This window comes from Manis pentadactyla, chromosome 6 (genome assembly GCF_030020395.1).
Source record: "Manis pentadactyla isolate mManPen7 chromosome 6, mManPen7.hap1, whole genome shotgun sequence".
In the NCBI taxonomy this organism is placed as follows: Eukaryota; Metazoa; Chordata; class Mammalia; order Pholidota; family Manidae; genus Manis; species Manis pentadactyla.
The window spans coordinates 132,895,032-132,910,871 of NC_080024.1; the positions used below are offsets into that span (position 1 = coordinate 132,895,032).

Consider the following 15,840-nt stretch of genomic DNA (forward strand, 5'->3'; position numbering starts at 1 on the left):
GGCTTCACGGGCTCCACTGGGTGCTGGTATTCCTTAAGATGGCTCTGAGTTTCTCGTGTTCCCTCTAAATTAGCACTCAGATCCAGGCTTCAGCAGATTCAGGTTCAACTCATTTCTGAGCAGAAAGAAATCCATAGGTGGTGTGTTTTTCCAGCAGAAGCTAGAAAGCTGGTTGTCTGTCCTTTCCTGATGTCAGTCAGCAATTTTGCCTGGAGCCCTTATTTCCTTAGAGGATGAGAAAAGCGGACAAATAATTCAATCATCCCTTACTCATTTATTAGCTTGAAAACTTTATTATAAAGAGAAATTTCCCTTCTTCGACCATTTGGGTAGCCTGAAGTATGGTTACTAGAGGAAGGGCAGGATAAACATTTGATTCTTCCCTTTGATTTTCTAATTTTCAGAGTGGAGAGTTGACTCCTAACATCCTGCAAGGGACTGGTTTTCTTTAGCATCGTTTCACTCTCATGGATTTGAACCTGTTGCTGTGTTTTTAATCTATTGCATCATGCTTGCTGACATGCAGATTGTCCAAGTTCTGGCCAGTGGGAACTCCCTCACCGTGGTTCCCAAGTCCTTCTGACATTACCTTGGTAACTTCCTTGCTTTCAGTTATCACAAGAAGGTTCTTTCTCATTTTGCATATTGTCTGCCCCAGACCTGAAATTAGCAGTTTCCCAAGGAGCCCTGGCTCCTTTTCAGTTGCATTAATTGATGAAGCTTCCAGTGAAATGAGGTTTCTTGTACTTTCAGGAGTGGGGGGCTGGGGTCCAGGGTAGCTCTCTAGCCTCCCGACTGCAGCCGTCCCCTTCTGGGGTTCTCTCAAAGTGGTAAAGACATGGCCTCTTCTCTTCCTCGCCCGTCATCTGGACTTGTCTGTTCTTTGTTCTGCATCCCTGACCAGCTCTATCTGGATTCTTCTTTCAGCTTTTCTCAGGGATGGGCTTTGTCTTGGCAGGAAGTGTTCATGAGCTAGCTTCAAGCTGTTTTATGAGGCCCAGACTGTTGTATCCCCTTCAGACTTTGCAGAACTCTTTCCTTCCCTGAGTCTCAGTTTCCTTTGCTCTAAAGAGAGGGGAAGTGCTGGGTGAGGCCCAGGCCCTTGCAGTTCTGGCAGTTTGCAGATGTCTTGAGGTCCCTTCAGTGGAGGATAGCTGGATCGCATTGCCCTGTGCTCACTGTAGCTGTGTCCCTGCAGGGATCTCAGCGTGGATGCTGGCTTGAGTCCTGCCCAGTTCCAGGTGCGGCCCATCCCTCAGCACTATCAACACTACCTGGCCACTCCGCGAATGCACCACTTTCCCAGAAGCTCCTCCTCCACGCAGATGGTGAGTGAGAGGGCTCCACCAGGCCCCTACTCCTCTGCTGCCTGCCGGCTGAGACCTGAGGCTCCCTTGTGTCCAGCTCCCTGTGTCCTATGCCCCTGTGTGCAGCTCCCTGTGCCCCTGCTCCCCTGCGTGCAGCTCCCTTCTGTAACAGCTCCCCTGTGTCCAGCTCCCCTGTGTGCAGCTCCTCTGTGTGCAACTCCCAGGTAGGCCAACTGCTACCCCCACTTCCTAGCTCCTACTTCCTCTCTTGCTTGAGGGAGAAAGAAATGGAATGTGCAGAGCTAAAGCTAGTGCTGCTGAAGGCCTGGGTGGGCATGGAGGAGTAGGAAGGAGCGGTATGGTTTGTGGGGAAGAGGCTCAGGGCCATGAGCCAGCACGGTAGTCCCTGGGCCCCACAAACCTTGTTTAGTTAATTTCCTGGGGTCAGCGCCTCCCTGGAGGTTGATTTTACCTATCTAAGAAATGGGATGAAGATGCCCATTTCACAGGGCTGGTGTGAAGGACAAAAATATCCAGTCCTGACTGCAAAGGGTGGCCAGTCACTGCAGGGTGCTGAGACTGCAGAAGATCAGGTGGGATTGGTGTCCTGGGCATTGCAAGCTGCATGGAATGAAGGTGAAGCCATTCCATTAAAGCAGCAAAAGATTGATTGAAAAATATTCCTTCCAAACAGCTTCTTGTTGCTGCCCTGAAGCATAATTCCACCCTTGCGGCCCTTGCCCCTGCCCTTAACCACTCAGTACCCTGGTCTCCTTATGCAAAATGAGAGGCTTGGACAACTGATCTCTGAAGCCCTTGTCAGCTCTGAGGTGCTATGATATATATTATGAAGCTTCATCTCCTAAGAAAAAAAGCTGGCATTTATTGAGTCGTTACTGCATATCAGGCACTGTTCTAAGCACTTAACAAGAATTATATCATTTAAGCCTCTCAATAACCCCACACAGAAGGGTATTGTCCCTATTTTACCGATTGGCAAATGGAGGCATAAAGAGGCTAAGTAACAGGCCTAGGGTCACGCAGTAAGTTGAGGAGCCGTGATGGGAATCTGGCCCTTCTGCCTCAGCCATGGCCAGGGTGAGGTGGATGAGGCAGGGCCGTGCAAGTACAAAGTCAGATCCTGTCTTTATTTAAAATTTTGTTATTTTGTTCTTTATGGAGTTTTTGTTTTTATTTAGATTTAAAAAGATACTGCATTAAAATATTTACCCTGATTTCCGAATCTTTTGGTTTCTCCTTAAATTTTGTGCGCTTACTTGCCCACCCTAGTCAGGCTCTGGTCCGTGCCCTGGACACAATGCAAAAGAGGGGAATGAAGTGGACTCTGCCACCCAACAGCCTGGGTTTGAAATTGTAGCTCTGCCACTTGGTTGCACAACTTGGGCCACTCCATCTATGTGTGGCTGATTTACCCTATCAGTAAAATGGGGATAATAGTTGCACCCACATTAAAGCTCACATGAGATAATTATTAGTCATGGGAAGTTCTTAGAACAGTGCCTGTCATTACATAAACGCCCGATGAGGTTAGCTGTTACTTCGCTGATTTTGTTATTCTTTCTGGGGCTGGTCTATCACAGGCTTGGTTTGAGGTGCAAGAGAAGGAAGGGCAGCACTTCTGTCTGTGGAGTCTGGGGGTATGCCTACTGGTACTTATGGGAGGAGGGTGGGATGAGGGGCTCATGGAGCCTGAATCCTATCCAAGGCATTTTCTCCCCAACAGGTTGTCCATGAAATCCGAAACTACCCTTACCCTCAGCTTCACTTCCTTGCTCTCCAGGGACTGAACCCCAACAGACACACCTCTGCAGTGCGGGAGAGCTATGAGGTACACCCACCTTTCTGTCTGGCTCTAAGTGGGTTAGTGGAGATGCCATTATTGTTCTTTGTCCCCTCTCCCCTCCCCCTGCTGGTGGGTGGGGCATGGGTAGTTGGGGAGGCCTCCATGTGGCGATAAAGAGAGAGAGCGCAAGTCGAGATATTGTGGCCTTTCAGCATCAGGCAAGTTCTTCCCAATGGCTATGTGAATGCTTCTTGCTAACACCTTCCAGGGCCCCTTGTCCTTATCATGTGAGTGTGTGTGTGTGTGTGTCTGCACTTGCTGAGTGTACACACGTCCACATTTTCTCTTTGCAGGAGCTGCTGCAACTCGAGGACAGGTTAGGAAATGTGACTCGGGGAGCTGTACAGAACACCATTGAGAGGTTCACCTTCCCCCACAAGTATAAGAAGGTGAGTCTGCCAGCTGGTCAGTCTGCATAGTCAGACGGAGGGGTTTTAGGTTGTCTAGTTGATCCTGGACTTATTGTCCATAGAGTGGAACAGTCCAGAATCTAGAAGTCTTTGGTTAGATGCTCTGAAGCTGTGATACCTTCCCAGGGTCTTCTCTCTTGCTACTGCCAGGTGTGACCAAGAGGGGAGGTGGGGGTGGGGGTGGGTATCTCACTAGTAAAGGAGGAGGGCTGGGTATGTGTGTGCATGTCGACTTGTGACTGGGTACATTAGGTATGGGTGCAGAGATATGAATGCTTGTGTCTGAGGGAGGTGAGCAAAGGGAGCACCTGTACTGAAAATGACTTTTTGCCTTAGAAAGGAATTCAAGGCCACTCTCACATATGGATAAACAGGCAATTAAGGTTTCTAATCCTCCCTGAGAGTCAGGACCACCTGGAGAGCTTTTAAAGCCACAAATGCACAGGTTCTACCCTAAACCTGAAAAGGTAGACTCTCCAGGATTATTGCCCAGGAATCTGGAGTAGGATTGGAGCTCAGGGATTTAAGTTAAAATTAAAAACAGAAAAGTTTTGATTCAGATAAATAAAACATTTTGGAATTAACCAAGATGTCCTTCAATAAGTGAATGCATAAGCAAACTGTGGTATATCCATACAATGGAATACTAAAAAATGAGTTATTTTAAGCCATGAAGGACATGAGGAGACCTTAAATGCATATTACTAAGTGAAAGAAGCCAGTCTGAAAAGGCTATACACTCTGTATGATCTAATTGTATAACATTCCTGGCAAGGTCAAACCAGATAGTAAAGACTCATTGTTGCCAGGGACTTTTGGGGAGGGATCGATGAATGAATAGGTGGATTACATGGGATTTTAAGGGCAGTGTAACTATTTTGTATGTTACTGTAATGGTGGACACATAACACTGTGTATTTGTCAAAATCCATAGAATGCACAACACAAAGAATGAACCTAATGTAAACTATAAGACTGTAAAATAATAGTGTTATCGCTATTGGTTCATCACTCATAACAGATGTACCATGCTGATGCAAGATGCTAATAACAGGGCAAATTGTGTGCGTGTTGAGAGGGGAAGGGAAATGGGAAGTGCTATCTGCTCAATTTTCATGTTAACTAAAACTGCTCTACAAAATAAAGTCTACAGAATATGAAAACAAACAAATAAATAACTTTGAAGAATTAAGGACTAGAATCTTGACATGCGCTGAGAAACCTGGAGCAGGAAAATGCTCACTGTGGTCAAGTCAGAGCCCATCTTCACCTCCTCAAGAGGCCCTGGAGAGCAGTTGTTGTGAGCTCTAGGTGTTGGAGTCAAACAGGGCCAGTTTTGAATTTCAGTTTCACTCAGTTCTTTGTTTGGGCTACTGTAACAAAATACTGTCAACTGGGTGGCTCCAACAACAGATGTTTATCTCTCACAGTTCTGGAGGTGCCAGGAAGTCCAAGATCGAGGCATTGTCAGATTTGAGGCAGGTGCCTTCTTGCTGCATCCTCACATGGCAGAGAGAGCAGACTTGTGTCTTTTCCTCTTCTTATAAGGGCACTAATCTCTCATTCCAGGCACTCTACCTTTGTGACCTCACCTAAATCTAATTACCTCCCTAAGACCCCCACCTCCTAAAACTATTGTGGGATGAGGCAAGGGTGTTAAGGCTTCATCTTATGAATTTGCAGGAGGAGCCCAGACATTCAGTTCATAGCCATCAAGATAGCTGTATAAACTCTGGACAACTTACTTGGCTTTTCTGGCCTCTTCCCTGCTCTTTTTAATGTAAAATGGGACTGACATATGAGTAGTCATCAAAAGGTATGCTCCGGAGATTCAGTGGGGCATATACATAGTTTGCTACAGTGCCTGGTACCTGGTGAGTGGTCAGGAACCATGGACTGCTCTCTCTTTGAAAGGAGAATCACTTGGTTTAGGTTTGCCCAGGTGCTCATGGTGTCAATGTCAAAGACCATGCATCTCGGTCTGTGCAGCAGCTCATAGAGGTTTTGGATTTATCCATAAGTGATTTCAAACAACATTTACTGAGTATCTACCCTGCGTCAGACATGGATAGCGTGTTAATACAGGAAATGACAGTATTTTTGTACTTAAGGGTGTCATCTGATCATGCGGACACATTGATGATGTCATGAAGACAGTATGTCCCATGTCAGTGATGATGGGGAAAATGATCATTCTCTGGAGGGAGAGCATTAGGCTATTGGAAAAGAATATGGAAGGGAATGAGAGGTGTGCTCAGGAACCCTGGAGCAGGTTCACGTCCCCGGCCAGGGGGTGCTCGCTCCGGCCAGGGCCACACACTTCAGCTGCCATCAGGGCAACTGGCTGTGAGGAGACAGGAAAAGAACAAACACTAGGAATGACAAGGGAAAAGGGATGCAACCAATGAAATATGGAGTTGAGGTAAAAAAAATTATGAGAAGAAAGGGAGAATTAAGAGAAGAAAAATATTGTAAAAGAATGGGAAGAATTAAAAATGTGCGATGATAATGTGTAGGACCCAAATAAAAAGTGAAAAGAAACTGAAAAAATTTAACCTGAGAGTAAAATAATACAAATCTGTAAATTTTTATAAAAGGACAAAACAAAAAAGATATTTAAAAATAGTCATGATATGATAAGAGTAAAAAATAGAAAAACTATATAGTCAAATAGAAAAATATAAAAAGAATAAGAATTAAGAAAAAGTAGGAAAACAATATACAAAATTAAAATTAATAACATCAAAGTGAAAAGGGGATGTTAATAAAAATGAGGAGAAAGGACCAGAGGGATAAAACAAATACTAAATTAAAAGTGCTGGAAAATGTTAAAATAAAAACTACATAAATAATGAAAGGAGAAGACAACAGACAACCTGAAAAACTGAAAATAAAAAAGAGAAAATAGGATAAGATTTGAAAAGAAAGAATAATTTAAAGAAACATAGATTAGCCAGAGTAAAACTAAGAATGCCGAGTTAAAATTATTGACTACAGGTGACCCTTGAACAACATGGGTTTGAACTGCATGGATCCACTGATACATAGATATTTTTCAATAAACGTATTAGATAAATTTTTTGGAGATTTGCAACAACTTGAAAAGACATTTTCCTTTCTCTAGCTTACTTTATTGTAAGAATGCAGTATATAATACATATAACATATGAAATATGTGTTAATTGACTCTTCATGTTATTGGTATGGCTTCTAGTCAACAGTAGGTTATTAATAGTTAAACCTTTGGGGGGTTCAAAAGTTAAATGTGACTTTTTGACTGCACAGGGGCTCAGTGCTCCTAACCCCTGCATTGTTCAAGAGTCAGCTGTACAAAAAGGAAATAATGAATAATGGTGGGGGCAAAAACAATAGAAAATAGGCAAGGAGGTGAGTCTTAGTGGTGTCTTTTATGGAATATACCTTTTCTTGAATGCCGATAATAAAAGGCCGCTTCTCCACAAACACAGCTGGACTTTTAGGCAGGCACATCATCATGACTTTATTCGTACTTAAAAAGCCACAACAGTTATATGGGACTACTGATTTTCTGTTTGTAATTCTGATTTTCTGGGTTCTGGATAAGGGAAGCCTGACTGCAGTAGCCTCACATGGTTTGTGTTGGGGTGTAGAGTGCACGGGGGTGGAGAGCAGAAGGCATAGGTTATCCTGTATGTCGCAGTGAGGTTCCACTATTCCACAGACTGTGTCAGACTAAGGAACGCCAGAGCTTAGGACCAGGGACCAGAGGGGGAGACCCGGCGTCTAGGCCTGGCTCCAGATTCATAGTCATTCTCTGGGTGGTCTTCATCTTGTGACACTTCAGATTTTTCTCTTGACCAAATGACCTCTGAGTCTGCTTATCCCTGGAGAAGGGACAGAGGGCTCGTTTTCTTCCCATGGGTATTATCAGACTGTTTCACTCCATAGCATGGAACTGGGAACAAGGAAGGTGGGCTGATTTCACTCAGTGATTAGATTCTTTCCTCACCAGAATATTTTTAAAGCATCAGTGGTGGGCCTGGTACTTGGCTAAGTGTGGGGAAGCACCCAACAAAAGGTGAGCCATGGTCCAGGCCATCCAAACACTTGGAACTTTTTACAAAGTAGTCAACTATTTTCAAATAATTAGCATAGAATTTAAAATAAAACAATTAAAGTCAACAAGTATAAATAGAATGCCTGCATAAAGCCTAACCTTGTGTTGGAACTAGAGCGAATCTTAAAGGAACTTTCTGGATAGGAAGAGATCCAACCACATAAAATAACTTTGTGGTAAAGTTACAGGGGTTAATGCCAGGGGTGGGAATTTTGCCATCATCCAGTAATGAATGAATAAATGAAGAGATGTTAGTTGAAAGAAAGAGTAAGGGAGAAAGGGAGGAACAGAGGGAGGGAGGAAGGTTGGAAGGAGGAAGGAAGGGAGCGAGGATGGGTGGATGGAATGATGGATGGATGAATGGATGGATGAAGCATGCTGGACCCAAAAGAAGAGGGAGAAGCCTGGAGGCAGGGATTGGAAAGGATGTAAAGGGGAGTGGACAGCACAAGGGGATAGCTGTTTGTGCACCAGTCACAGTTTCGCAAAGAATCTGTTCAATAGGTACCCAATTTCTTTCCAAACTCTATGCCCTGCTGGGTCAGCATAAAGTTTATGCCTGGGACATAAACTGCCTGGGGAAACAAAAATAAAGTCCTCTTGTCCTCTTTATCGCTTGGCTTTAGCCCTCTGTATCTTGCAGCAAGGGGGAGAGGCTGGGGAGGTGGCAGCGAGCAGGCCTGCGGAGAGCACGGAAGTCTGGGTATCAAGGGACCGGGAGGCTGTGGGTGAAAGACAATGGCCATCAGGTGAGTGTGCTCCAGGTGACGACTGCTCCTCCTCTGCCTCTCACAGCGCAGACCCCAGGACGGCAAGGGCAAGAAGGACGAGGGGGAGGAGTCGGACACCGATGAGAAATGCACAATTTGTCTGTCTATGCTGGAAGATGGAGAAGACGTGAGGTAGGAGCCAGCCTCTGGGTTCTGCTTCCTTCCCCCCCAGGGTAGTGGTGATCAGTCAGGTGCCCTGTGTCAGGGTGGCGGGCCTGTTTGCTTATGCCTGTGCCATGGGTGCTTTATGGTTGTTCTGGGAGGGTGGGTGTGGAGCATTCTGGATGTGGGGTGCCCGTGGTGTGGATTCGTGCTCAGAGAGCGTAAAAGGACAATGATATCTGGCCTGGCTGTGTCTAAGACAAAGTCATGGCTTTTTCAGGCTGATCTGAAAGGGCTTCCTGGAGGAGGAGGGCCGTAGGGCTTTTCCTTGTCAGGACTTCCCATCCCAGCCACAGCCTTCCTCCAGGCCAGTGCCCCCTGGTCTGGGTGTGAGTCTCCAGGTCCTCAGCTCCTGGTGCAGCCCCAGGCCCCTTCCCTTCGACCCTTCCTCTGACATTCCCTCTCTCTTCCAGGCGCCTACCCTGTATGCATCTCTTTCACCAACTCTGCGTGGACCAGTGGCTTGCCATGAGCAAGAAATGCCCCATCTGCCGAGTGGACATTGAGACACAACTGGGAGCTGACAGCTGAGGGAGGAATTAGCCAGCGGATGCCCCATTTTCCTTCACCAGGTCCCCCCACGGCCATAGCCCTTGCAGCCAAACTTTGCCTTCTGAGCCATTTGACGTAGAGGAAAAGCCTGCAAGCACATTTTGTGGAAAGAGCAGTTGGTGGTGTCAGTGTCTGAGGGAGAGGAGGGGGTGGTGGAGGCCACCCATGCAGAGCAGTGACTGCCCCACTCACCTCCTCGCCATGGGGGGGCGGCTGGCCACGCAGAACAGGGCTGGGGAGGGTGGCGCGCGGCTGAGAACCTAGATGGGATGCTGAAGGCCCCAGCTGATAGGCCGGCCCCTCAGTCCTGTCCTTGGAGGGATTGTGTATATACCTCTCGACCACGTAGAAACCATGTAGGGGTCTCTAGCTATTTCTGTGGATGGCAGCCGGAGCATGTTAGCTTAAGAAAAATGTCGTGTGTGGTGCTCTGTCATCTTGTGGTGGACATGTCGCTATTACCGAATCCGCACCAAATATTTCTCATTGAGTTTCTTGTTTTGGTGCCTGACTGAACCAACCAACGACAGCCCATATCTTCCCGTCTTTAGGAGAGAAAAGGAAAAAGGAATCAAAGGTGAAGAAAAAAAAGCCAAATCCTGTTTACGGTGAAAAAGGATGATTTTTTTTTTCACCCAGCTTGGGGGGCGGGGGGGGTGTTCTGGTTTTGTTTTGGGTTTGTTTTTTCCTTTGCTTTTGTTTTTATCATGTTTACAGTGCACGGAGTGTGGAAGGGGGGCTCTGGGAAAGGGGGGACTAGGAAGGAGCAGATGAGGGTCTTAGATGGGCCTCTGAGGGGCCCAGCCGGCGTGGGGAAGGCAGGGGTTGAGTACGGGAAAGGGGGATTCTGTCTTGAAGCAGGGCTCCCAAGTCCCAGAGACCATCTACCTAGCTCCTGCCATCCCCCAGTTCCACGGTGAGCTGGGGAGGGGCCGGCCTTCAGCTAGAGGAGCCCTGGCATTCCTCAGAGCCAGGACGGAGTCCCCGCCCCAACCAACTTCCTTTTTGGCTGTGCTCAAGCCCTGTCACAAAGAGGCAATTGGCCACTGCCTCCCTATGCAAAAAATTAACTGGAGGAGGAAGATCAGACAGCATAGGTGATTGGCACTTGGTCTTGGCCAACGTGCTCTCAGCTAGCACTCAGGGGCTGAGGTCCAACACCGCGGATCTTGAGGAGGACCTTCTGCTTCCCTTGGGATGTCTCAAATCCTGATGGGACCCCTCAAATCCTGATGGGACCCCTCAGAGATGGCCCTGGCCCTGAGACCATGTTGGCTGGGTTTAGGAGGCCCGGCTTAAAAAACTGGGTTTTAGTTTGCCTGGCTTCTGGCTCTTTCTCTGACTCTTTGATAACCTTGGGCAAGTCACTTCCTCTCTCTGTGCCTCAGTTTCCTTCTCCTGAGAGTGGGGAGAAGCTACAGTGCATCCCCCTTTCCACTTCCTCTACCTCACCTGGACGTTGTGAGAAGTAATGTGATCTGCCCACTGCAGGCATGCTGCCTCCAGGGAGACTCCTGGGGTTTGAGGTGGGGGGCAGGGGGAGACACAGACCTGGAAGTCAGTTCCAAGAGATAGTGTATCTTTCTGCACTACCCCACACTTTTTCTGAACCTCAAAGGGAACAGAGAGGTGGGAGGGCAGAAGGACGGAGATGGGAATACCCACCAGATCCAGCCCCCACCCAAGTTTCTTCATCCATATGTGGGAAACCCCAGCTCAGCTGGAGTTCTGCTCTCCCTGTCCTGCATTTGCACTGCCCTCAAATCCATCCCCCCTCACCGCTACCCCAGCCTCATGCCCTTGTATCAATAACAGAAGACTGAGGGGGACAGGATACTAATTACATGTATGAAGAAATTCTATCAGGTTAAGGAAATCTGAGTTTGCACTGCTTCTTCAAAAGGTAAAACCAGGACCCATAGGGAAAAATGACTGGGAGGCAGATTTTGGCTTGAGGTAGAACCTTCTAGCACAACCAGAGCTGTCAGGGGGAGGCATGGCTGCTCTGGAACCTGCAGGCAGAGAGTGGGGAATGTGATTTCCAGTTGGAGGTCTACTTAAGGATCTCAGATGAAAGGCTTCTCCAGCACCCATACCCTGGTGTCCTAGAAAATCTTTACTGAGCACCTGCAGGTGCAGGCACGGGAGAGATAATAGCAAAGAAGACAATATCCTTGCCTTGAGGAACTTGCAGTCTGACTGAGGAGCCAAGGCACATTCAGTAGTGCAGAAACAGGAAAAAGCCTGATGCGGGGCTGACAGACATGAGTATTGCTTTGTCTAATTCGTTCACCATGGAACCTGGGAATTCTCCTCACCCTGCTTTGACCTGGAGGGAGCCAGGGTGGTCTAGGGAAGGTTGCGCCCCTCTTAGTCTCCGGCTCTTGTTCTGTCTGATGCTGGTTTGAAAGACCGGCAAGCTGAGGGAGTCAGTGCGCAGGCAGGATGGCACGAGCTCTGACATCCCAGGTTGCAGTCTTGGCCCTTCCCTGACCAAGTTCGCAATGCTGGAAATCCCCCTTCTCTCTGGGCCTGTTTCCTCAGCTGTAACACAGGAGGTTGGACTGGATGCTTGCTCAGTTTCCTTCCAACACGCACATTCTCTGATCCTCCCTAAGACCAACCCGTCTTGCAAGTCCGCAGGGCTGTGTGCCAACCCGAGCTGCTGAAAATGACTTCCTATGGGCACCAAGGTCTGTTTCAGAGGCTGAGCATGGGGCTGGTCTCCTCCTCCTCCTCTGCCTCTCAGTGCCCCAGGCTAACATTAGGCACTGACCGGGGTGGGATCCACCCAGAGGTGTGAGGTCAGCTGCTGATTCTGGGTCCTGAAGCCTCCTTCCCCTCCCGGTCTCCGGGGCCCTTGTCCCTGGAGGTGGGCCCCAGAAGGGTTGTGGACTCAGCCCCTCCCAGCTCCTAGAGTCCTGTGAGCAGAGGAGAGGGGTCTGTGCTCTGCTCCCTTGAGCCCCTCCCCTGTTGTCCGGGAGCCTGGAAAGAGGGGAGAAGAGGCAGGCTCTGGCCTCAGCATCTCACCCACCACCTCTGGGAGGGGAGACCCCGGGGTCCTCTTTCTGCTCTACTCAAGGGACTCAGACCCTTTTTTGACTGAGACGCATGAGTGCCTTCTGGGGCGAGAGCTGCCCCAGGATTCAAGCGGGGCCTCCTAGCCGCAAGCAGCCCTGGCCGCAGCGGGTCCACCGAGGACACCGATCAATGGAACTAATGCCAAGGGCCTCGGCAGAGGCGCTGGGCTGGGCTCCTCCACTAGCGGGGACCCTGGGCCCGTAGCCCTTGCCCACTCCTGTGGTGGGACTCAAGCTCCTTTTCTGCAAATGTTCCCAGCCTCCGTGCAAGTATTCTTAACTCTTTACGCCTAATGAACAAGCACAGTTTTTTCAATGGTGAAGAAAAAGCACCAGATTTTTTTTTGTCCTGAAGAAATCCCCCGAGTCCCTGCCTGCCGGCGGGGCAAACACTCCCCGCGTGGGGCTGTAGCAACGTCTGTCAGGTCCTGTCGTGTTTCATCTCCTGCGCGCGTAGAGCAAATGCTAGAGCGATTTCAGCTGATAGAAAAACAAAAATGAAAAAAAAAAAACCACAAAAAACAAAAAACATGGCACGTTGCTAGTTTACAGGGTTTTGTGAGTTTAAATGCCTTATATTTAACAATCATAATTTATGACTAACTTGTAGATATCGTGGGTTCTTATTTAATTATTTTTATAGTTGTTTTGCATTTTTAATTATAATTTATTTATTTAGAAAGGATACTAATTTTTTTTATTACTCCTATTACCTCATTTTGGCGTTGTTTCTGGGAGTGGAATGCTTTGCATGCTTTGGTACGATGACAAACAACTAGGAATACAAATGAAAATTTTAAATAAAATTCAGCGAACTTTATTTCGTCCAAACTATCAGGGTGTGTGATTGCAAGCTGTCCTACTGTGGTGCTGGCCTCTTTGGATACATTCCATACGAAATGCAAACTTTTGATTCTGTATGCTGTGATCTAGTGAAAAACTCCAATATAGTGACTGTATTTAGCACATATATAAGTATAATTTGCACTCGTCAGCAGACTGGGGTAATCCTTTCACTTGCTACCCTTCCCCGCCAGCCCCCCATCATTAACTTGTTTTTCCTTTTTCCCTCGCCCTTCCCACAACTCAGCCCTGCTGCCTCTGTCCTCTGGGGAAGGTCCAGGGCGCTGGAGGTCACTCTCTCCCCCTGGGCTCCAAATCTCTCTGGTTCCAGAACTGGGCCCTTGGGACATGATCAGCAGCAGCATCTGAAAGTCAAAGAGCCTGGCTGATTAGAATAAGCCCTGGACTGGGGGTCAGGAGGACCAGCTTTGTTGCCAACTTTCATGTGACCCTGAGCAAGCCATTTGGCCTCCCTCAGTCTGTTTTCTGGGCTGGGGTAAGAGTGACTGAAGGGTCTTTAGGGCCCCTCAGACTTGGATCGAATATGACACAGATCCAGCAGAGACCACTGTGTTGTGCTCTCTCACCCTCTCAGGAAGAAGAAAAGGAAGGAGGGCAGGATGGAAGGAAGGAGAGACAAGACAAGAGAGGATGAGGAGAGGGGTTGAAAATGTATACAGTGGGGCTGCTCAAAGTTGACATCCAGAAGGCCTGTCCTTTTATATGAAGCACACTGCCGTGACAGGTTGGCACGATGGGTGGCTGCATCGCTGGGCACAGGACATCCATGTCTGGGGGTCATTTGGAGTGTGAGCAGAAATCCATGTCCTGTGAGATGTCAGGACAGGATAGGCAGAATCTAAGCCCCATGGCCTTTGGGATTGGCACCCCCATCCTATCATCTCTCAGGGCCTGTTGTTGAGGTGTCACCCTTAACAACAGATTGGGGCACAGAGTCAGGGCCCGTGGTCTCTCCTCCTAGCACCTCCTCCTTTGCCAGCCCTCTGCCATCACTCCAGGGGGCTCTGGGCAGAAGGGGCTGCTGTGGGGGACAGGTGGTAGCCACCAGTCTAACTGGCCCCCAAAGGAAGAGTGCTAGAGGAGGGCCTGACACAGTGGTGAGCCCAGAAGCCTTTGAGTCAAAAGGGAGAGAGGAGTTCACGCCCCCTGGAGAAGCTTCTAAGCAGCTGGGAGCCTGGCCAGGAGTGGGAGGGTCACTCCTGTGCGCTCTGCATGTCTGCCTCCGCCCCGTATTCCTCCTTCCCTGCCTCTTCAGCTCATCCTTCCCTCTTGCCTCTTGACATCACTGCCTTTGCCTGGTGGAGCAGACCACCCTCCACATGAGGCCCCCTGGGATGGTGCTGATGCGGGAGGAAGTGGACACCCAGACTCGCCACACTGCCTGGCCAGGCCTGTAGGAGCAGCTGGCCCGTGTAAGATTCCTAAGCCCCAACTTTGTTCCGGCTGGACTAGGATCCCGTCCCCTGGGTTTCCTGCCTGCTGCCTGCCCAGCTTCCCTTTCTGCCTCCGCCCTGGAGCCTTGTTCACCTGCTTTCCTTGGACATGGCCTGTGGAGTCACCCACTGGGGTGCACAGCCACCGTACCGCCAGGCCTGGCAGGCACTGCCCCCTTGGCAGGGCTCCTGGGTGGACATGCCTTATGCTGCTCTTCGGGGTCAGAGCCGGGAGGGCCCTTTGCCCTGGCCGCCTCTGCCCCCACCCGCCTCACCCCACACTTCCCCTTCCCCAGCCCCACCCCTGGCCTTGGACCTGGCTCCTGTCTCAGCTAGGGAGCCAGCCCCTCCAGGCCCCAAGGGGGACTTTGGTTGCCCCTGGTAAGTGAAAGGATTATCCTCAGTGTTGATTGTCCTTTTTTGTAATCCTCCTGCTGTTCTGTTCTGTTGTGCTGTGCAACATTTTGCTACATAGACTATTTTATAGCAGAAAGCTAGAAGAATATTTATTATGACTATTAAAGCAATAGTGCATCAATGAAAAGGCGGAGACATTAGGAATTGTGTAAATGCTTAGATTCACTTTTGGTGGATTTTTTTGTACTTTATTTATAACTAATAAAAATGAACTGCATTGCTAACTACACCTCACTCGTGCAGGGTGCTTATTTTAATGCATAATGAGGCGTGTCCCGAGAACACCTCTCAGGGACCTGTGTTTGTCCAAGATGTAAGGTGATAGCCTTCTCTTCCCCATGCATCTTCCTCCTCCTCTCCCTTTCCCCCTGTTCCCTTCTCCCTCCCCATTCTCTTTCACTCCCCCCTCTTCTTCTTCCTCCTCCTTCTCATCTCCTATCCACTATTCTTTTTTTCTGTCTTTATCTCTCAAAGAATCTGTCAATGCAGTGGATCTAATTAAACTGTTTCCTAAATTTCCATTTATGGATCTTAAAGGGAAAAGTTCCTATTTTTGGTCAATTTTCAGAGGTGATCTCATGTGTTTTGAATTGGAGGCCTCCTCAGCTTGTCTGTAGGAGAGAAGGAAGTTGGTTTTGACACTTGGCATGGATTTCCTATTCCTCTGCAAAAGCCCAGACTCAGGTCCTCTGCGTTGTCTAGAGTCTGTTCTCCGTGTGTGGGTCAGTGAACTAAAAGATGACTTTCTTTCATAAACTGCAAGTGGAACCCATATAAATGAGCTTTAAAAAAAGGAATAGACTTCCTTGTTTTAGAGCAGTTTTAGTTTTACAGAAAAAAGAGCAGAAAGTAGAGAATTCACATATACTCACCCAGTTTCTGCTT

The 15,840-nt window shown here is 48.4% G+C and overlaps 1 protein-coding gene across 1 annotated transcript in view; it reads left to right on the plus strand.

Moving 5' to 3' along the window:
- Positions 1-15,183, plus strand: part of ARK2C (arkadia (RNF111) C-terminal like ring finger ubiquitin ligase 2C) — a 107,897-nt gene extending 92,714 nt beyond the window's left edge. Inside the window, exons 4-8 of the mRNA XM_036918679.2 lie at positions 1,199-1,328; positions 3,052-3,156; positions 3,465-3,560; positions 8,473-8,579; positions 9,023-15,183. Coding sequence (XP_036774574.2) covers positions 1,199-1,328; positions 3,052-3,156; positions 3,465-3,560; positions 8,473-8,579; positions 9,023-9,140 — 556 coding nt within the window. The 3' untranslated portion in view covers positions 9,141-15,183. The remainder of the gene's footprint in view (positions 1-1,198; positions 1,329-3,051; positions 3,157-3,464; positions 3,561-8,472; positions 8,580-9,022) is intronic.
- The last annotated feature ends 657 nt before the right edge of the window (positions 15,184-15,840 follow it).